Source organism: Eutrigla gurnardus, assembly GCF_963514095.1.
Source record: "Eutrigla gurnardus genome assembly, chromosome: 10".
NCBI lineage: Eukaryota > Metazoa > Chordata > Actinopteri > Perciformes > Triglidae > Eutrigla > Eutrigla gurnardus.
Genome location: NC_139924.1, coordinates 4,582,511 through 4,603,767, shown reverse-complemented (window position 1 = coordinate 4,603,767; position 21,257 = coordinate 4,582,511). Strand labels below are relative to the sequence as shown.

The 21,257-nt window shown below is 41.5% G+C and overlaps 3 protein-coding genes across 3 annotated transcripts in view; 1 reads left to right on the top strand and 2 right to left on the bottom strand.

Moving 5' to 3' along the window:
* Positions 1 to 2,682: 2,682 nt before the first annotated feature.
* Positions 2,683 to 5,399, bottom strand: sptssb (serine palmitoyltransferase, small subunit B). The gene is made up of 2 exons (XM_084019129.1): positions 4,973 to 5,399; positions 2,683 to 3,671 (listed from the first exon to the last, which is right to left on the bottom strand). The coding sequence occupies exon 2, from the start codon at positions 3,661 to 3,663 to the stop codon at positions 3,421 to 3,423; it is 243 nt and encodes an 80-aa protein (XP_083875255.1). The 5' UTR covers positions 3,664 to 3,671; positions 4,973 to 5,399; the 3' UTR covers positions 2,683 to 3,420.
* A 2,443-nt stretch (positions 5,400 to 7,842) lies between these two features.
* On the bottom strand, positions 7,843 to 16,766 carry nmd3 (NMD3 ribosome export adaptor). Its single transcript, XM_084020289.1, has 16 exons — positions 16,710 to 16,766; positions 16,196 to 16,287; positions 15,527 to 15,661; positions 15,263 to 15,359; positions 14,779 to 14,859; positions 14,131 to 14,259; positions 13,282 to 13,372; positions 12,518 to 12,596; positions 11,899 to 11,995; positions 11,460 to 11,577; positions 9,885 to 10,030; positions 9,445 to 9,557; positions 9,280 to 9,352; positions 8,929 to 9,035; positions 8,289 to 8,359; positions 7,843 to 8,087 (listed from the first exon to the last, which is right to left on the bottom strand). Exons 2-16 carry the CDS (start codon positions 16,237 to 16,239, stop codon positions 7,954 to 7,956), a joined length of 1,515 nt encoding a protein of 504 aa, XP_083876415.1. The 5' UTR covers positions 16,240 to 16,287; positions 16,710 to 16,766; the 3' UTR covers positions 7,843 to 7,953.
* A 2,434-nt stretch (positions 16,767 to 19,200) lies between these two features.
* Positions 19,201 to 21,257, top strand: part of ppm1lb (protein phosphatase, Mg2+/Mn2+ dependent, 1Lb) — a 39,880-nt gene continuing 37,823 nt past the window's right edge. Inside the window, exon 1 of the mRNA XM_084018709.1 lies at positions 19,201 to 20,071. Coding sequence (XP_083874835.1) covers positions 19,673 to 20,071 — 399 coding nt within the window. The 5' untranslated portion in view covers positions 19,201 to 19,672. The remainder of the gene's footprint in view (positions 20,072 to 21,257) is intronic.

Genomic DNA, 21,257 nt, shown 5'->3' with positions numbered 1-21,257 from the left:
ACAGACCGTGTCTGACTGCAGCCTAGAAATACATCTGGTGCCAACATGCAGCCGAGCACCACCAAGATGTTATTAGTTAGTTATGAGTGACTCAAAAAATGTAGTAAACTGGAAAATATTCAGATAGTTATGGTCACATCCATTGGTCATTAAAATATATTTTTATGACAAACTCTTTAATAAGCCTTAAACTGTAGCAGATAATACAATTGAAAGAAAAGGAAGTGTCTTATTTTAGGTAAAAAATAAAAAAAGACATGACAAGAACTCATTTTTTAAACATTGTATTTTTGTACTGACAATACATAAAACATGTCAGGTGATTTTCTTAAAGCGTCACAAGAGAATCAGTGAATATAGTATATATAGTGTGTGTGTGTGTGTGTGTGTGTGTGTGTGTGTGTGTGTGTGTGTGTGTGTGTGTGTGTGTGTGTGTGTGTGTGTGTGTGTGAAGAGGGGGGGGGGGGGGGTGACAGTGGCAGGACGCACGTAAACAGGACAGAAACAAAACAGCAGCCCTCTGAGTGTCTGGGAGCACTTGAGTCTGCAGATAGCTTTGTTTACACGTGGTCTTTACGGAGATAACCTCTGTCCTCTTCCTTCATGGGACACAAATGAACATGCGAAGAGTAAACAGAGGACAGCCCTTCAAAGCCCGGAGGTAGACTAGCTGCACAGACAACAGTGTGTAGGATGGCAGGAGGAAACGTAGAAGCTTTATTCTCTTCTGTAAGAGAAGAGGAAGTGAGGCAAAAGAAAGGAAAGGAAGAGAGAGGATAGGAGATGAGAGAAGAGGAAAGAAGAAGAAAATGGAAAGGAAAGGAAACGAGAGGAAATGAGGGAGGGGAGAGAAAAGGACATCAGAAGAATGGAAAGGAAAGGAGTGGAACTGAGGAGAGTTAAGGAAAGGAAATGAGATGAAAGGAAAGAAGAGGAATGAAGTGAAAGGAAGGGAAGAAAAGGAGAGGAAATAAGGGAACAGAGAGGGTTTGAGTGTTGACCTTAGATGTGCAGATTCAGGACTGAGGCTGTTGCAGCTACTGGATAAAAGTGTCTGGTTACAAGGCATAAACACATTACAGAGTGAGTCCCAAAACAATACCCAGCTCCCTTCATCCACCATGCATGTTGATAGTATTAAAGGGAATAATTGAACATTTGAATAGTGTCTGTGTCTGAGATGGAAGGCTGCAGGTAAACAGAGCGTTGTGGGCATACGGCGGTGTATCTGCAGCAGGGAAAGCTAAGCCACCTGAGGATTCATCCCTGCTCCGTGGAGGGAGAACTGGTTTGGTGGCTCTGCCTCTTATTGTGCAAAGTCACTTCATATGGTCCAAACAATTGTGGCAAGAATGTGCGACCCATAAGCCTTTGTGTTTCTTGCTCTTGCATTTCATAGTAACTGCTCTGCTTGTCTGATGGCATAACACATTAATATGCTGACTGAACACATATTTCAAACTACCGTTTACATCAAAAACCAAAGAGAAAGAAAACAGTTGTCCAGTATCTTCAGATGTCTTTATTTTCTGAATATTTGCAATGATGTGTCGCTATCATGTATAAATGACACATTCATTTTGGTGAACAGTGGAAAAAAAAAAAGGAATTTGATGACACATACTAGGAACAATATAAAAGCAACTTCAGGTGGAAAAACAAAGTAAAGAAAACATTATTTGTTATTTATGGCCACAAGAGAACACAGATATAAATAATCATAAAAAGTTTGGTAATTGACATTGTAACCAGCCAAGCAGTTACCAGTGTATAAATATATAATGCCCTATAAATAAAGTGGATCATGATTAGACTGGAATCAGTGAGCCCTTGACCCAAACCACAAATGATCAAAGATGAAGCACACGACTAAATGCTCATTGCACCTGCAGATACACTCCTCCGGTCCATCCTCTATAGATCAACAACAAGAAGGGGATAGCTTTTGGTTTTTGGCCAGTCAGCCTTTCCTTCAGGCCAATATGCATGTTCTCAGTTCAGACGCTGTCCATTAAGTAAAGCTACTGTATGTCATTAACAATGCCAAGCCTACAACACAAAGGTGTGCTGTATCAATATTTGCTGAGTGCTGAGCACTCCTCCCTGACATGCCAGCAGTTGAAAAGCAGGAGATAAAGAGAGGGCTACGCCGTTATCTTGCTTTATTACTCGCTTTGACCAGCAAATCGGTAAATTCCACAACTGCGTAACAAATCCCTGATCATGACATGTTTACAATCTTTGCATAGCTCGGCTTCTCTTAAAATATCAGATACATAAATGTGCCATGCACCCTGCTGGTGAGCACTGTAGCGCAGAAAGGCAAATAAAAAAAGATGATAGTGGTTCAGACACAAGATCAACCAGTAACATTAAGTGCATGTCTGTTGGGATGAGGAGAAACTCCCCTTTTAGAGCGATTCACAATCAGTGAGACAGACATACGTGCTTAAAGGGGCAGTCCGCTGATCTCCTCAGGCTGTGTCTGAAATCACGGCCTCATGTTTAAAAACACAGCAGGTCTACTCTGTGGCAAGCATTACATTTAGAGTTCAGACACGTATGAGTCTTCATCAATGACACGGTCATTTTCACATTTGTAAAATGTAATGCATTGCAGGATTGATAGCAGACAATGTTCATGCCACAGACACAACTTTTTTTGTTGTTTTTTTTGCTCCATTGTTGGAACATTTGACATTAAAGAGTGCATAAATGTCAATAAAGTAAAATGCTCAGTACATTTAGTGCACTATAGAGTAAATACTGATTTTGGACACAGCCAACATCTGAAAAATTAAAATTAAAAGATCGGGGTATATCAACCAGTCTGGGAGTCAGCCAGAAGACCCTAACAGGTTGTTTAATGTGTAATGCAGGAGCTGGTGTTCTCGGTTTTGACTTGGGACTTAAAATCAGGAAATCTCATCCTCTCGCTGGAATGCCCCTTTAAAGACTGTGGCTTAAAGGTCATGCTGGAAAGAACAGAGTCTGGTAGTACTGTGTAGTGAGATGAGCATGCAAACGACTCACATATGACCCCATCATGCAATAGTGGTATGCACTCACACAGGTCATACGGTGAGAAAGTGAAAAACAAAAAGGACAGCAGCAACATTACACATGCCGTTTCCACAGCCAGGGTGTGAAGGTAATGCAGCCGGGTGTCTAATACCATGGGGTAAGGTCAGAGGGCTTGCAATGTAAAGCAGACAGTAAGGCTCTGATTTCCGAATCATTTCTTTAAGATGGTCATGTTTTCAGTCTTGATTAGCTGAGGTGATGCACCGCAGTGGTTCGGGTGAACATGGTGTAAAGAGGTGTTCAAGGTGCTCCCGGAGATAAGGAGTGGAGTTATAGGGACGCCGGTTTGTTTGGCGGCCGACCCGTCGCAGCCTCTGTTCCCTCCATATCCATCGTTTAGTTCATGAGGGCCATGGTGCTCTCGGGCTGGCCGCCAAAGATCCCAGAGAAAAACTCCAGTGCGAGGCGCACGTGAATGGGCACAAAGACATACGAGGTGTAGAACACCATGGCGATGGCGGAGAAGAGGATGGAGTTGAAGATGGACTTTTCCCAAGGCTCCAGGACATAGATGCCAGTGATGAGCAGGTACTGGTAGTACAGCCAGGCCAGGTAGTCCATAAAGTTCTTTAAGTTCATCTTGCAAGCTGGACGGAGGGGAAACGGAGGTGGAGGGTTGTGAGATTAAAGCCGTAAAATAAGATGGTGTGAAGGAGGATAAAACACAGTGGTGAAGGTGAGAGGAGGAAGACAGAGGATTTAGAAGAGAGTGATTACAAGAATTTAAACTGGTCGTAAAAATAAACATTTAAAAAGGTACTTAGGAGCACAGAGGACACAGAGGATGCACCTCAGGGTAAAAATATTGAACTGCAAGACCTGCATTCCAAATGTTACTTTGCAGAAGCATTAAGAATATGGCCCTGTCAGCACTTTATATCACCACATTATTATATTACAGATGCATTATTTGATGTTGATTGAAGTAAATTGACTTTTTATGTTTCTGGGTAGTTAAATGTTTAACAATGTATCAGATTTTATGAGCTGATTATAAATTGTATATGAACATCCTTCATCCCAAAAGTTGTCAAACAAATGCAGCAAAGTAAAAAGTACAATACACCCCTGCAAGTTGTTTGGGAGCTGAAGTATAAAGTTGCATTAAATTATACCCCCGTGTTAGCCATTATCCTGGACAACAATGTTAAATAACCCTTAAATAGAAATAAAGGGTGTGTTTATTATATAAATATAGACCTCCCTCTCACCCCTCCAAACCCCCAGCAGAGCCCTGGGGGGGCAATCAGGGCCTAATGGGGTCTTATATGATTAATTTGTGGAGGAAGAGAAACACCAATGAAATTAAACCCTCACTTATTTCCTTGGCACACTTGTTGTGTTATTACCACACACAAGGGACACTAGCAAACAGAGTCCCAGGACTAAATCCAGGACTAAACAGGAGCTTTAGCATAAGGATGGAATAACTCTAGCTGGGTTTACATGTCCCTTATGAGTTATGGAGTTTGTAATTAGTGCATACCTTTGTGATTTTCCAAATATTTGATTCAAATAAATATTTGTTTACTTTATGATTAATTTAGCCAAGCTTTAACAGGTTTTGTTGGTTCAACAGGTGCAGGTGTGTACTCACCTGGGAAAACAGGATGCGTGATTTTAGCTAAGTAGGAGGTAATACTACAAATACTACAGTATTACAGTAATACTACAAATACTTGATAACCAAAGTCAGGATTAGGGATAGTCTTGCCAGATTAACACATTTGACCAACACAATTGCAAAACATCTTTAACAAAACTGTAACTTCTGGTATAAATGATTTATGATCTGCACACATGACACATTTTCTGTTAACTGAGCTTTAATGCGAGGGGATGTGTGAGCTCATCTGTGTTGTGTAGAACTGAATCCATAGACACTCACCTGAGCAGCCGACCTGAGCTCCGCTGGGTTTCTATGGATGGTGATAATGAGTGGCCGAGCGACAGACAGCAGCCCGCGTCCCGCCGCTGCTTCGTGCAAACCGAACGCTCCCTCGCCGGTCTGCCGCGAGCCTATATGTAGGAGGTCAGCCAGCCGGGGGCGACGCCACGCCCACCATGCCTCGGCGTGAACCCACGACTCACCTGGCCCACAGTCACTGAGGTGGAGCGACGAGGACGCGCATAGGCTGCTGTGTGTTTACGCAGCCGACAGTAAAACGGGCATCGCACCGGAGGAGGAGGAGGAGTTTTCTCGGCTGCAGTCCTGTTTCAAGTCCGCTGCTTTGTTTTTCTTCATCCTTTAAACTTTCTTCAGCCGGTGTCGCATCCTTGTGCGCATCTGTCCCGCCATGCTGCAGCCAGCCACTGCGCCGCAGCACCGGCAATGACGTAGGCGGCGACGGCGGAGGGGAGGAGGGTGGCAAAACAAGCCGAGTACAGCACTTCAACCGCAGCGTTAAAATATAAATATATAAACACATGAAATGTGCCTTGAACGTCAAACAATATTCTGTGCCAGATGAAAATTCAGCTGCAGTCTTATCTTTATTTGATTCATGCAAACAAGCTATGAACAGCTGCACCCACATTAGTGATGAGGATACTTCACCTGCTGCAGTGAAAACATCACATCAGACCAGAGATCTGTGTTTGGCGAGAATTAAAAAAAGCAAATCAATCTGATCAGACATTGTCTTCATACATTTAGCCTACATGTTTCTGCATTATGGGAGATTTAAATTATGATTATGAGATAGTTATGAATGAATAGGGGGGCTCAGGAACAGAGACCTGACTGGGGGTTTGACAGGTCAGGTGCTGAATCCGTAAACTAACCACAGAGTTGTTAAATACGTTCATCTTTGTAAACCACCAAAAGCCCATATATGCACAGTCAAAACTTCACATTCACAAAGGTATCCACATAACGTCCATGACCCTGCCTAAACAAAACGTTTCCTGGTTAAACGAGGAGAGCCAAGTGAAAACACATGCAAACCAAACAAAAACAAAAATTAAGTCCAAGCTGAGAAGTTGTCCCTTTTGTTTTTGGGCAATCAGACATTCAGAAAGAAATCTTATCTCCAATCTGCTGAAGGTTTGCTGACTTGCTCAGTTCTTGCACCTGACAACACTATGCATTATTGATGTGTAAACATGGGCAGTGCCACCGAGGCGCACCGGCTACGCATGGATACACTGGCATTCTGCGAGCGTCACAAGGACGAGGACTTTTTAAAATGCCAATGCATGTTGCATGAATAACATTTCCCCTGGCAGAGATTTAACAGGCCCACTCTTTGCACTGAGCTTCATTTGGAAACCAGTCATTCAAAGCAGAATCAAAGCTCCAACAGCATGCAATTGGTCGCCTTATATGAAGAGACAATGGTTGTGTAATAGTAGAAATGAAAGGGGCTGAGAGGGGAAGCATGTGGGTCACATGGGCAAAGATGGTGAGAAAATCAGGTCAACAGGAAAAAGGAGGACCCCAACTCCACGTTGGTGTTGCCCGAACCCACACAAACATCCACAGGGGATTCACCTCATACGCTTTCCCAAGTAGATCTGGTTACCATTAACAACCAGCTCAGGTTTGTGAAAAACCGGCCCGCCTCCTCCCTCTTCAAGTCAGAATGTGAGACCTGTCAAACAGACTAATACAGCCTGTGAGACACACATTCCTCTGGTGTCAGATCACAGAAAGCCTCATATTGGTCTCCAGAGCTCGTGACAAAGAAAACACTTGAACAAACCCTTTAACTGTCGAGATTAATTACAGTTTTGATTTAATGCTGAAGAGAAAGCTGTGTATGTGCAGCATGGATCGTCCAAAACGTTTTACATTCAAATGTATGCAAACTCTTCTTTTTTTAACCAATTTTAAACTACTTACTTTTTTGCTTATATTAAGTTTTCATATTTTTAGAACAAATATTTTTTTGTTTACATTGTGGATGGTTCTAATCCTTTCGTGAGCATGAAATATAATATAGTTTACATACTGGACTACTATCAGATCATTTAAACATTCCAACGTTTTTTAGCCATTTCTTTACTTATAACCATGAATGAATAACTGATGCCCCACATCCGACTGCTTCATCATGAAGTCATTTCTGGGTCCAAACGTTAACCTGTCATTCTGCAAACACAGAGTGGAATCTAGCATGGATGTAATTAGCATCTCCAGCTTTAACCCCTATCAGAGCACAGACAGCTCCCTCTCTCTGGTGGAAAGGTGGTGCAGTGGTGAGTACTCACTAATGCCCACGGTGGCCATATGACACCATGATCCAGCAGGGCGGCGCTTACCAACAGTGTGGCTATTTGAATGCTGTGCTTCTCCTTGGTTCGTGGCCCAAAGCTCCCTCTGGTGGATATGTTCAACAGACAAACCAACAGTTCCACACTTCATACCGACTCTGCACAGGATTGGATTGTTTAGGAGCCAAAATAATTATGTATGCATGGATTACTGAGTGTGCTGTTGGTGCACAACACTGAGGGGGGTCAGTGTTGTTCATGGCTGGTAAAAAATAAAAAAATATTGGAAAAAGTATTCAATCTTCAATCAAAAAAAGTTACTGTACAGAATTAATATGGAGTATGAATTTGTCTTAAACCTCCAAACAGAAAATATCCATGAAAACTGTGCATAAGGACAAATATTTATTTTGATATAGTGAACTAGAAGCACTCCATTTCCACATCAGCTCAAAATGTTAAATGACAAAAAGCAAGGAGAGTACTTTAGAAACCCATTTGTTACCAGTTGATGGGTTTTAACTACGACGCGTCGTTGCATCAGTCTGATGAGCGGTGGACGTCAGCGCTGTCAGTTCAGCTCTGCGTGTAATTCTATCACTGAGTCGTTAGCGGACCTGGATTTGACAGATCAGCTGTCAGGATGGCAACCAGCTACTCAGTCATCATGTCGGCACCCTCCCCTCCTGTTGCGTCTGTCAGGCTGAGCTCCTCCAGCATCTCAGCCAGGGAGACACATGGTGCTCCGTCATCGTCGGTGTCGCTCTCCACTGGGATCTTTGATGCATCTGAAATTCAAACATCAACCTCCATTCATTGACTGTCAAACAGATCAGTTTAATAAAACAAAATAAACTTATTTCTTAGCATCTTAAGCAGTGATTGATAGCAAATGGGCTGCATGTTTACTATATGAGCTGCAACAATGGACATAAACATTAACAGAAGGGCTGACGTGTCTGTCCGGGGACACTGGTGCAGTGAAGTACCTCTGTAGATGTTGACATTCTTCCTCAGAGCCTCATCCTCCTCCAGGTCCTCCAGGAAGTCCTGGTATTGTCTGAAGACAGAAAAGCAGGTTAAAAGAAATCCCATGTGGCACGACATTACAGAGGAAACATACATTTACAGGATACCTGACATTTGTGGCACATTTCCAAACTATTCACTGTTCATACTTATTTTCTGTTAGCGGGACATTTTGTGCCCAAAAAAACAAACTTCAAGCAATTCCTTATAACATCAAAACACACTTGAGATTAAAACAGTTGTGTATTTAGGTAAGTACTCTGAGGACAATGTGAGACGCCGTATTCTTTCCCAAGCATTCTGGCACTTAAGGATAAGAGTATCGCCTGTTTAGCCAAGCATCCTTTGTGTCAGAGCTCCACTGTTGTCCAAAAACTATTTAAACACACGAATGAGCCACAGTGTTGAGTGCCATGTTTATCCAGCAATAAATAGCATTCTACTGCTGTAAATACTCACTAGAGTACCAAATAGGTGATCCAAGTCTGTCAATAGTACTCAATAAATGCACTACTTCGTTCCGTTTGAGCAAATTTGCTGGAACAAAATAATAATGTAACCTTTTTAATACAATAGAATTGAGAAACATAGCATTCCTACCTCTCATCATCTGTGTCCATGCCTTCACGGTCCCTCACCATCTCGTGCAGTTTCCAGTTCCTGCGCTTCACCCTCCTGCTGCGGTCGTAGCTCTTCTTGATCAGCACCTTAGACGGTCCACGTTCACGTGATACAAATTACAACCAAACAAGATTGTCTACATACTTTTCTTATGTGATGCTTTGACTGAATGTAGTGACTGACTGTAGATTTGATCACATCAGTGGGATACACTGATGTGATCAAATCTACAGTCAGTATTGTATTTTGCCACTAGAGGTCAGTGTGACACAAGTCAACGATAGCTACTTAATGAAGCCCAGGCTTATTCAATGAAGAGTTGAGTCTTACCACATCAGGAATGTGGTTCGGGTTCATCTTATTCAGGTATTGATCATTGATGTTGGAGTTAGCGAAGTCAAATCTGTAGCGTGAGAAATAAATGTGTCATCAATTGTAAAACTGCAGCCTGCGATCGGTCTCTGCTGTCAACCTGACCGACGTACTCCAACTCACCCCAGCACCAGGTCTCCGATGTTGAGCAGGTGGCCCAGGAATGTACGGCAGTGATACTGCTGACTGGTGTCCAGCTCTGATGTTTTCTGGACCCACAGCTCAGCCAGAGTGTGCTGCAACAGACACACACACACGGGGAATATAAATGCAGTTTCAAGCCATTGTAAAAACACCCTGTTCTTTCCCTCCAGTCTGTTCAGCATCGATACTAATGCAACATTCAGAGGGAAGAGAGGGCGAACAGAGTCCCTACACACCTACAAGGGATGCCCTGCCTCATCAAAACAAGCACTCCTGTGGGTTCCTGTTGTTTTGCCGTGAATGCCACGTACACACTCGGAGATAATGTAATGCTTCGCTATTGATTTTGCTTCCAGGAGAAAAGCAACGCTCCCCCATAGTGCAGTCTGTTCTGCCACAACACACAAACACACACTCACCTTATTGGACCGCAGTCCGGCCCCAGCACCCAGCTTCTGGTTTCTGATGATGTCGATGTCCATGACGATGAATTCCTCCAGTTGCCGTGGGTTACAGAGACTGTTGAAGGGGTTACGCCAGTACGTGTTCCCATCCACCTCAGCAACTAGTGAGTTAGAGATTATTTATGCATTTATCACTCTGATAAGATGAGTCATAAGTCACAAATTATAAAGCACCATCTCATTTTGACTTGAAAGACAGACTTTTCTTGAAAAGCTGTCTGTGAAATAATAGTGGATGAACTCATGACAAATCATCATCTGTTCATATTCCAAATAAACCAAACAGAACAAAGTGTCTCTCTTTATTTTGCAAGTAAACTAAAGCAAAAGGCAACACAAAAATGTCAATACTTTAGTTAATTGCCTACAGCAGCCTAAATCTGGCGACCAGAACTCTGCCTCAAGGCTGTCTCAGCTATTCATAAAGTTTCTGCAACAAAAATAGCCTGCTCTTTGAAGAGTAATTAAAAAAGTGTGCAACGCTTAAAAAATGTCAGGATGCTGTTGAGGAGCGTCTGAGCTTCTCACATTATCACACAACGCTGCTAATTGTCAGCATTCTACTATTCATTCAAAAATAGGCCGACTTGCTGAATCTTTTGTGACGTGTCTCGTCGTGCGGTGACTGAGAGCGGAGGTAAACTGTGCAGTTAGATGGCTGTGATTAACATGTGGTCAGCAGACAAGGGTCAGATTAATGCAGCACTGAAACAATGATTCTGTTATATCGCCACGGCAACACACAGAACATGATGTTTCTTGTTAAGACACAAATGCATAAATATGCATGAGTCTACGCTAGAGCTAGAGACGCAGTATCAAAGTCCACCCACACAATCACGGGATTAGAGAGCGCCACCTAGCTACTACGTTAGCATCACAGTACCTCTTTGGCTTAGAAGGACACAACAACTAATCATAATCTCTCTAGAATTATGTTTGAGGTCAAATTGCCATTTGTTTGATTAAAAAGACTTGTGCCGTTATGGAAAGTATAAGTTACATCTATCTTTTTTTCAGGTTACCTGAAGGCCATCGTAGTTTGGCCATCCCTTGGAAATGGAGGGGTGAGCGGAGGGGTATTCAGTTTGTTGAACTATTTACCTCACCATTATGTACCACTAAATGCTACAAACTGCTCCTTTAATAACATGTTCTGTTGATTGGCTTATTGTTTAAGCTTTAGTCGTATTAAATTGCTTCCGTTTACAATGAGATGACAGTTTACCAGAATGTCTACTCTCCCCAGTGTATTCAAATTGACACCGAGCTAAATATTGGGCTACATTTGTGGAAAGCTTGGGAAACCAATGACGTGCTTCAGGTCTTTCACAATGTCTAAACAAAGAGCTCACATTACTGAATTAGTGAGTGTAGTAATTCAAATGACAACTCGGCTGACAACAACCAGATACACCAGACTGCAGCTATATTTAACCACAGTAGTAGAGTAAGCTGCAGATAAATTGGATGGTGGTGTCAGTTGGACCGGTAAAGACTCGGCGGTGCCGTGGCAGTAGAAATACTCACTCTGCAGCGTGTTGGGATCCATGATGTGGATGGTGCTGGTCACACGGACGCACACACACACTTGACCCATGTTCCCCAGGCTCTGTGCCAGCCGTGGTGAAAGGCACACTACGTTGTCCTGGCAACCACACAAAACCGGGGGTTAAACTGAGGTCGAAGGGAAAGACTTTGGACTTGCTACAGAAGTTCACAATGTGTGCGTTAAGGAATCTCACATTATCAAACAGCTGAGATTAAAAAGGTTTTGTCTAAGACTTTGTTTAAACACAATAATTCACTTTAGTTGTTGATATGTCTTGGTGGCAAACAAGCAAAGCACTCTTCTGATTGCCGTTTTCATTACTCGAAAATGCCCGATATGATAAAGCCTCAAGCTTTTTCACTGAAGTGAAGAAAATCCAACTCAAATGAAAAACAAATAAACAACATTGCCGTATACCTTGCAGACCGGTACGATCTCCACAGAGTAGGTGCTCTTATAGTTGTAGGTGTTTGAATGGATGTCATGAGAGATGAGACGCTGGGATGTCTTTGACCTTTGAAAAAAGAAGGTGTTATTATTATTATTTTATTATCATCATGAGTCTTCATTCAGAGAGACAGCAGATTCCACAGTGTCCCAGTTGGACAAATCATATCAATAATAATAATAATAATAATAATAATAATAGGGCCTGAATGTAATTGTGCAGTCTAACTCATTTAAACTGTTGGAAGGTCATGTCGACATCTAGGTTAGCAATTTATAAAGGACAGTGATAGAAGCACAGAGGTAAAATTATTTCATGTCATGAATTCTGTTTTTTTTAACAGAGCTATTTAATGAGAACATTTATTCCCTTCAACCCACATTTTGATACTCGCCTACGAGCAAATTATTTTTCTGTGATATCGCTACACTTGCTCATACATTTCTGAAATGTTGGATGAAGACTGAACGTAGGCAGTCAAAATCAGTTTGAACTCTTTTAAATATTTTTTATAAAAGGGGAATGTTATTCCAATACTGAGACCCATGAAGACAATGTTGTTATAGCACAGACTGAGGCGTTTCTCACCGGCAAGGCACGGTGCACTGAAGGAAGTCCACCATCTTCTGACCGTGTTGCTTGGTGCCGTAGTAGAAATCAATCCCATCTGACAGAGAACAGAAATAACATCAAACACCTCAACCAACATATGAATCACAGGCGCACTTCACACTAGAGCAGAAGATGGGAGGAAATATGGCAGCCACATGTTGTAACCCTCACAAGGCTTTTAAAGTCCTGCCACGAAGATTATTTAAATTAAACCATCAGCCAAAAGTCCACTTCACAGTCAAGTCCAAGAGCACTGAGTGCTGCTGCTGAGCTTTCACTCAATGCACAGCATGTGTGCCTCAGTGTGTGCGTGCGTGTGTGTGTATGTGTGTGTTGTAGCAGTTAATAGGACATTAATTTTTGCTTTGCAGGAATCTGGCATGCCTGCTCTCATTCCAACACACGGTTTAGATGCACACACGAGGACAGCTGTATGGACTGATCGGCGCCGGTGATAAGCATGCATGGCTTGCTGTCTGGTACGAGGTAATTAACATTCGCTATTTAACATTATTCTTTTCTGCTCAGTTCAATCCCACATTGGTTACACCAGTGACAGATGAGAGAGAAAAAGACAAGAATGTTTCCCACTTTTCAGTTCATTTGTTTAGAAGCCCTTAGGAAAATAGAATGCTCCTCCCTTTAATGATATATATATATATATATATATATATATATATATATATATAATATCATACATGAACAAATGACATATATAAAATCACATGCCATTGACCTACCATTGATTTCTTTGATGTTGAGGGCATTCTGGTGGAGTTTGTGCTTGAGGAGCAGCTGCTCTAGATAGTAGAATGTCTTTTTATGAACCGTCTGTAAAAATGAATACATTTTTCAGCTTCATCATTATGGTACAGAGATTCATACAGATCCTTCCAGCCCATGCCAAAAATATTGAAACATTTATTGGTATGAGACTTGGCATCTGCCACAACATTTGACTTTTCAGTAAAACACTCTAGGTGAGACCTTCAGCTAGAGAGGCCATATTGATATTTCTACTTCTGACAAGTGTAGTTGGGAAGACGCATCCTGGGGCAAAGCACTGCTGGTAAACAGGTGAGAACAAGTAGGCCATTCATGATTTTTGCATTCTGTTAATTCATAATTTCAGTGAAGTGACTTGGTTAAGCTTGGTTCACCTCCACACATCAATGATACAAGTTAAAGTGCAACCCAAGGATGTTCTGTTGTATTTCCTGACAAACAAACATACAACCTACAAACACAGCTTCAGCTTTTGACATGCAATTATCAAAACCAATCAAAAAAAACCCATTTTGATTGGAGAGATATACAGGATCACCATTAAGGGGTGAATAAGCAAACATACAATTGGTCAACATTTTTGTGAATATGAATGTATACAACCTATGTATCCATTCAATATCAATGTAACGGCACATGTTCAAACCCCTTTTCAATCCTGGACAACTAGATGACAAAATAAACTCTTTCACAAAGCTGCTTTTCATGTTTCAACTAATCAATTAATATTTCCTAAAACTAAGCATATAGCATGCCTGCACAGTGTATTCAAAAACATATATATCATAAGACCAGACTCCTACCTTCTGTCTGACTTGAACCACGGCCTTCCAGAAGTCCTTGGCTTCCACACGATGGCAGTCGTCACACATCTGGTACTGGATGACAAACTCGACCACAAACACCTGCTGTAGGATAGCACCATTCATCACCTGAGGAGGCAAACGCACGTTACACAATGTGCTCCAACTGTATGGCAAATAGCGACAACAACAGTCATTTCTGAGCCATTTAGATAAATTTGCCCTGTGGAATGTGGAGACAGTATTATACAGAGTCTCCAACAGCAAAACACAGAGGGAGAGCTGGCCCTGTGAAACACAGGACTCAGGTTCTCACTAAAAGGTCAATGGGATGAGATGGCAGCAGCTGGCAAAACTCACTTGTCTCAAACACACAGACATCCCTCAGTCAAAAACAGGTGACTCCATTTCTCTGTCACAGAATGTCACTTATAGTAACTGCATGTGTTTTTCTGTAAACCTTGACATTAAAACTTAAATTCAAACAAACTGTGCTTGCTGCAAATTTCCACCCTAAAAAATAACCTAGAGTAACCTTTTGATGAAGAACACGATGCCTCCATCAGGTCGGTTTTAATTTGTTAGTTTGAATGTCACTTTCCAACACTTATCACTTATACTCACTATAATTATACTCAGTGTTCTTACCTCTTTCTGGATGGTCACTTTCAGCTTAATTCTTTTGGAGTGTGGCTCCGTCCACAAGAAGCCGGCATCAATGAGGCGCACCTGTAGGACGAGACGTGTCGACACAAATTGCTCACTAATACTGTGGTGAACATGGTGCTAGTTATGACATGTCAGGTACATAGGAGGACACAATAGTATGATAATGCAGTCTATGATCAAATAATTCTATAGACATTAAGATTACAATGTTTATTAAGTCTGAATTTTTTTTTTTGGGGGGGGCCATAATATCTCATATTTTATTGAAATAAGTCATGTGTTTAACATAAATTGAATAAATAAATCAAATATAATTATAAGTAGGCTCCATAACAACATGGGATTAAAAACATAAAAATCAAAGGGACACCCTGGAATAAATACCTGCAATGGTCATGTACATTTTGTGTCTTTTCTTAGTGAAAATATTCTATTCATGAGGTTTAGTAAGAATCACACTAACTTTGGTCATGGAGCTCTTAATTTTTTTCAGGCAAAGGGCCAGCAGTTCTCTGGACTCCAGGGCACACTGCATCCAGGTGGTTGGAGGCTGCAAGTACCTGCATGAAAGAGGAAGGAGCACCATCAAGCCACAACTTCTCCACAAATTAAAAAAAAATGTTGTACATGCAATTGTTTGAGAAGGAAACAATGTTCTAATCTTTGTCCAACCTAAAAAAGCACGATTCACCTCTGCTCGTAAATAAAAACGAAGCATGAAGCATACCTTTCACACTGCTTGCAGAAGTTCACTGTGACTTGCTTCGGGATCCCCTCTGAGATATCGACCTGAGTGCGCAGGCAGGCGACACACATGTTGGCTGGGTTGGGAGGAATGGGGACGCCGCAGGTACAACACAGGCTGGAGGAGAGAGGTACAATTGGTAAAACTCTGTACTGAAATAAATAAATGCAGTGTAGTTAACACCTCTGCCTGGGTCAAATAAAAATGTGTTGTTTGTTTCAGACTATTCAATAAAGAGAATATACTACTACTATAAAGAGTACTAATACTCCTATACTACTACTTTACTACTATAAAGTGATTTACTATGTTACTGCTGAACATTTCCCGAAGCATACTGTTATATATTTCTATTTCTACCAGCCACTGATTTCACTTTAACATGCTATGAAAGTGAGTGAGACAGATGTATTTCAGATGAGATCATAAGTCATAGCAATGTTATTCAGCAATCAACTGCTGAATTATTTCCAATAATCAGTGTTTTCCACTGTAACACAAGCATATGAATGAAATCTTGAAAGACAAAAACGAGGCAATGTTTACTACGACAAATTACAAAATCTGCAGTATATAAGAGTACATAAGAACTGATTAGAAAGGTCTATATCAGAATAATACAACGGATCAGAGGACATAAATACCACTTACATATTCCCCTGGCTGCTTGTGGCAGAAGGTTGCATGTACTCCATTCTTGTCAACTTGTCAGCTCACTGTGTGTAAATGCGTCTCTGTGATCTCTGAGGACAAAAACATGACATACATTTAACTCAGCTCTAACAGTAACAAGTTTGCTCGAGAATAGCTAACGTTAGCTGTTAGCAAGCACTGTGTGACAACTACTACCACCAACGCCAGGTGAATAAAACACTTCTATGGTTAGTTTGTCACAACCAAAAACTAATAAACACACACAGACCACTGGATCATTAAAAAGAGCCAGCGCAGGCTACGTTAGCTAGCTGCTAGTCGATGCGCTACATTCAGTATCAGACAGCTAGCATTAAAGGCTAAGTTTCTAGTTTTTACGAGTCATTCTAAAAGATATTCGTGAAGAAACAAGCACACGATGTCAACTAAAAGTATTCGATCACTATTACTGACACGAGTGAGTGATGACAAAACGTAAAATGGATATTTTGATGGGATATCACAAACACACCATGAAGTTAAGTCCTCCACGTTTTCACCACCGTGGACCGAGGGAGGCTTGGTGACGTCACGCAACATTAAAGGACCCCGGGACTGTCTATTTTTGCCTGAATATATTTCCTTCAAAAACATTTTCAAAAACTAATAAGATTCCAAATAAAACCATATTTACCACGGAATTATTGCTTTCACTAATGTATAGTCCCAATAAATAGTATAAATACAAGTGTTATAGTATAAAGTCAAGCTTTGACACAATGCTTTCAAATCCTATTGTACTTAAAATAAAATACAAAATAAAACAGAACTGAAATTAATGAGATTAAGTATTTGTAATTATGTCCGTAAGAAACGCAGCCCTGATGCAACGTACTATGGATAGGTTTTATAAGATGCATTAGGCTAACGACAGTTTTTCACTATTTTCCTGAAATAGGATTTATGATTTCATGTGTGCATGAAGTTAGTTTAATTAAAATAGAAACAATAATAGAGTAAGGAGTGTCTTGCATTTATGTGACAATTAAATGTGTTTACTCAAGGAAGTTTTGTTTGATTTAAAAGAGTCAGTGTCTACAGCTTTTGATACATTTGTAACCCTTCACAATCCAGAATACAGATTCAATGACCAAAACCCAAATTGCATTTACATCCACCTTAACCATGACCATATTGTATATCCAATCTCAAACAATCTCAATATTGTGATGCAATCTCCTCTTTGGAAAAAAAAACAAAAAAAACATGTACTATTAATATACATTAACAGAAAGGAGTCAACCTAATTAGTGAGACACAATTCTCTATTGGGAGAATGACTTTGGTGTTGAAACTGAAGATAGAGTGGGATGATATGTGACTCAACCATTCCAACCCTGATGAGACACATCAAAATGAACACAGATCAGTGTTAGATATGTTCACTGTTTGTTAGAGAAATCAAGAATTGGTCACACAGTGAATGTTTCTCTTTCATCGGGCATTCTTGGAATAGATAATCCCCCAAATGTTCCTCCATTACAACTAAGAATCCTCCTCTTCTGTGCAAGGAGTTTAATGCATTTTACTAGGGTGGCTATCAGAGGAACCTCTAACAAGCAGTAGTTAAATAGGCCTACTATGTCTATGCTGTCAGTTTTTATTTAAGAGTGGAACCTTTTCAGTTTTATAGACTCTGGAGTCCTTTTCCACCTTACTTAGGACCTGATAGTTTATCAGCAGGGCTCTGTGGTCTGGCATGGAGACAGTTGAAGTTCCATTTTCAATGCACTGTGTTTGTATCTTCCTGTTTTGCATAGTCAGTAGTTTTTGATCTGCCAAATCTGGCATGCACCTTAACATATTGACGTTTAAAAAAATAAAAACATGGCCAGATTAATGTATTTGGGAGACCTTAGGCAAAAAAGAGCTACTGGACCCTCTTAACCCCTTCATCCCTCCCAACAGATACAGTACTCCTATACTGGTAGATTACATAAAACCAGGTTTGTTATGGTATTTTCAATACATACAATATTTTGGAGCATGCGAACACAGAACCATCTGAAATAATGATGATTTTAACACTAGCTTTGACACAACGACTCCCAACAAGGTGTAATGCTCCACTTTAAGGCCCCTACAGCACGTGCACACTAGATAACCCAAGTTATATGTCAATTAGCATAATGACATATGCAAAATGAGGCCCTTTGTTAGAATGAATCAGCCCACGGTTTTTGTGAGCACCTGTGGTATGGCAGCTCTCTGGATGCCTTTAAGTGCTGTCGGAAACATCCCAATTCAAAACGCATATTAACGACCATGTCTTAGGAGGGCCTAGGCACAGACACAGGATACTTTGGAATACTCAACAGCTACATTAGGTGGGACTATTCATTTGCAATTTATCAATATGCATGAAAGCAAAAGGAGATGCTAAAATGCTATAGTCTTTTCATGGGCAATTTATTTAAATATTGCTTAAGTAAAATTATGTTGCAAACACGGCAAAAATACCAGTTGATCCGGGTTGTCCTCTTTTAGAACTGGAAACCAACAAAACTGAATTGAATTCAATTTGTGAATTTCGATCATTTCAGTTGAAGAGCTATGTTGCTGTGTTTTGTGATTAAATCAAACCACTATGAGAAGACGCTGGAACTATTTTTCCACTACAACTTATTATTAATAATAATAAATTCAGGTGAAATCACATATTGATGATATTATCCTACTATGCTCTCATTCAACATTTCCATGCAATCTATATTTTCATCTACTTTTTTTAGAAATCGTAGCCTATTTCATTCCATTTGATCTGAGTTTTCATTATGTTTTACATGTTGATCTAATGCTTTCATTATCCGTATGCAAACACTTGAAATTGCCTCGGTGCTATGCAAATAAGTTGCTCTAAGTTGCCTCCTCCAGATGACTGACTCGTTTGAGGGACATTCCGAGCTGCACCTGAAGGCAGCACACCCTGTTTTAGTCAGCCACCAGCCGCAAAGAGTCGCAGCCAGTGTGGCAGCTGGGAATGTGAGGGTTTCAGCAGCGCGCACCGCTATTTTCAGGACTAGGAAACCGTAGCGGGGCTGGCCAGGACCCGACTCTGCCCATGGCTCTGCTCTAGCCGGCTTAGTTTCATTTCCAAACTGGCGACCTGCGTTTTCCATCCGAGCGAGGAGTCGCTGCTGTCGGACCGCGTCAGATGGTAACGGACAGCCGTTGGTGGCTCACTGCGGGGCTGCATGCTAGAGGGGAACCAGCCGGAGCATCGTGTCTGTTGCCCCGGTCCGTGTAAAAGCACAGTGAGATGTCACTCGTTTCTCAGTTGGGCTAATCTCTACGTGTCCCCGGTGCGAAACGCTCGGTTAAATGTGTCTGCTTCACCGCTGCCAAACCGCGTACACTGACGGCGATGGACTGAGACCTGCGGCGGGGGCGAGCGACACACAACCTGCCGCGATTTCCTGCGTGTAAATAAATTAAATGATAGAGGATACAATGACCCTGCTGTCTCTGTTAGGTCGGATCATGCGTTATTTTCTGCTCAGACCGGAGACCTTGTTCCTGCTGTGCATCAGCCTGGCTCTGTGGAGTTACTTCTTCCACACGGACGAAGTGAAGACCATCGTCAAGTCCAGCCGGGATGCGGTCAAGATGGTCAAGGGGAAGGTGGCGGAGATGATGCAGAACGAGCGCTTCGGCGGGCTGGACGTCCTGGACGCGGAGTTCTCCAAGACATGGGAGTTCAAGAGCAACAACGTCGCCGTGTACTCCATCCAGGGCCGGCGAGACCACATGGAGGACCGCTTCGAGGTGCTCACCGACATCGTCAACAAGAGTCACCCGTCGATATTTGGGATTTTTGACGGCCACGGAGGAGAGGTGAGTTCTCCAGCGCAGACACGTACGTGTGGGAGACAAAGTTGATCCAAAATGAGAACATACTGTTTATGACGGCATAGATACAATGTCTATTTTTAGACAAGTAATAAATAGCTTAATCACATGTTGAAAGTGATATTAAATGCACATCAGAAGTGATTCAAGTTGCCACAACTTTTCAGTACAAATGTTGGTATAAACTGATGAATGAGTTCAGACCAGATTAACATAAGAATAATGGGAAGTTATGATTTAAATTGTGGATCAAAGCAAAGATTAGCTTCTTGGCCCCTTTCATAGTAAATCCCATTCCTAGTCTACACGTCATTTCCCTGCTGGACCTGCCCCCAGATCTGCTGTATGGTTATTTAATCAAATAAAACAAACGACAAATTAATTGAGAGATATGCAATAATATAAGCACAAAGGTGAAATAATGAAGGTCTTTATTTTGTCAGAAAAACCTCTTTAAAACATAATCTCAAGGTCAAAGCAGCAGCCACTTCAAGGTGCTTGCATAGATGATGTTGTGTGCCAATTACCGTACACGTTTTCAATAAGCAATTAGTAACCGAGCCTTGGGCATTTGTTGAGTATGTGGATAAGTAGAGCAGGGGCCCAGGATGCCCAGTAAAATCCCATAATTCCTAGCTGCAGCCCTGTTCACATGTTCAGCCGTTAATCTGTTCTCTTCGAAAAAGCAAGGCGACCGCATCTTGTTTATTTACAGCTTGAAATCATGTCAAATATATCCATCTCTCAGGTTTTCTGGCCAAAACTAAATCGTTTTTTTTAGGACGCAGACGGGCCTCATACTCTAACATGATTAAAGCTGGAAGGAGGAGGATGAACTCAAACTGGTGTGCTTCAGAGGCATATAAGGAGCTATCTGAGCTCAATGAGCAAAGTCAAACCTGAAGTGGGTCATGAGATGATTGGCTGGTCACTGCCCACACGCACTCCAAACTTGTTTTGCAACTTAAACATTTTTTTGCCACCACGTTGATAATGCCACAGTTTGATGGGAAGACAATGATTCATCATGAAGTCAGGGTATGCTTGAATCATGGCATTGTTTCTCTGGGACTTAGACCATGACCTCATCTGACAGTATGGAGGCAGCAGAGCTACTTCGGGAAAAAGAAACAATGCAGAGGCTGTAACTGTAAATGACAGGGTATACCCT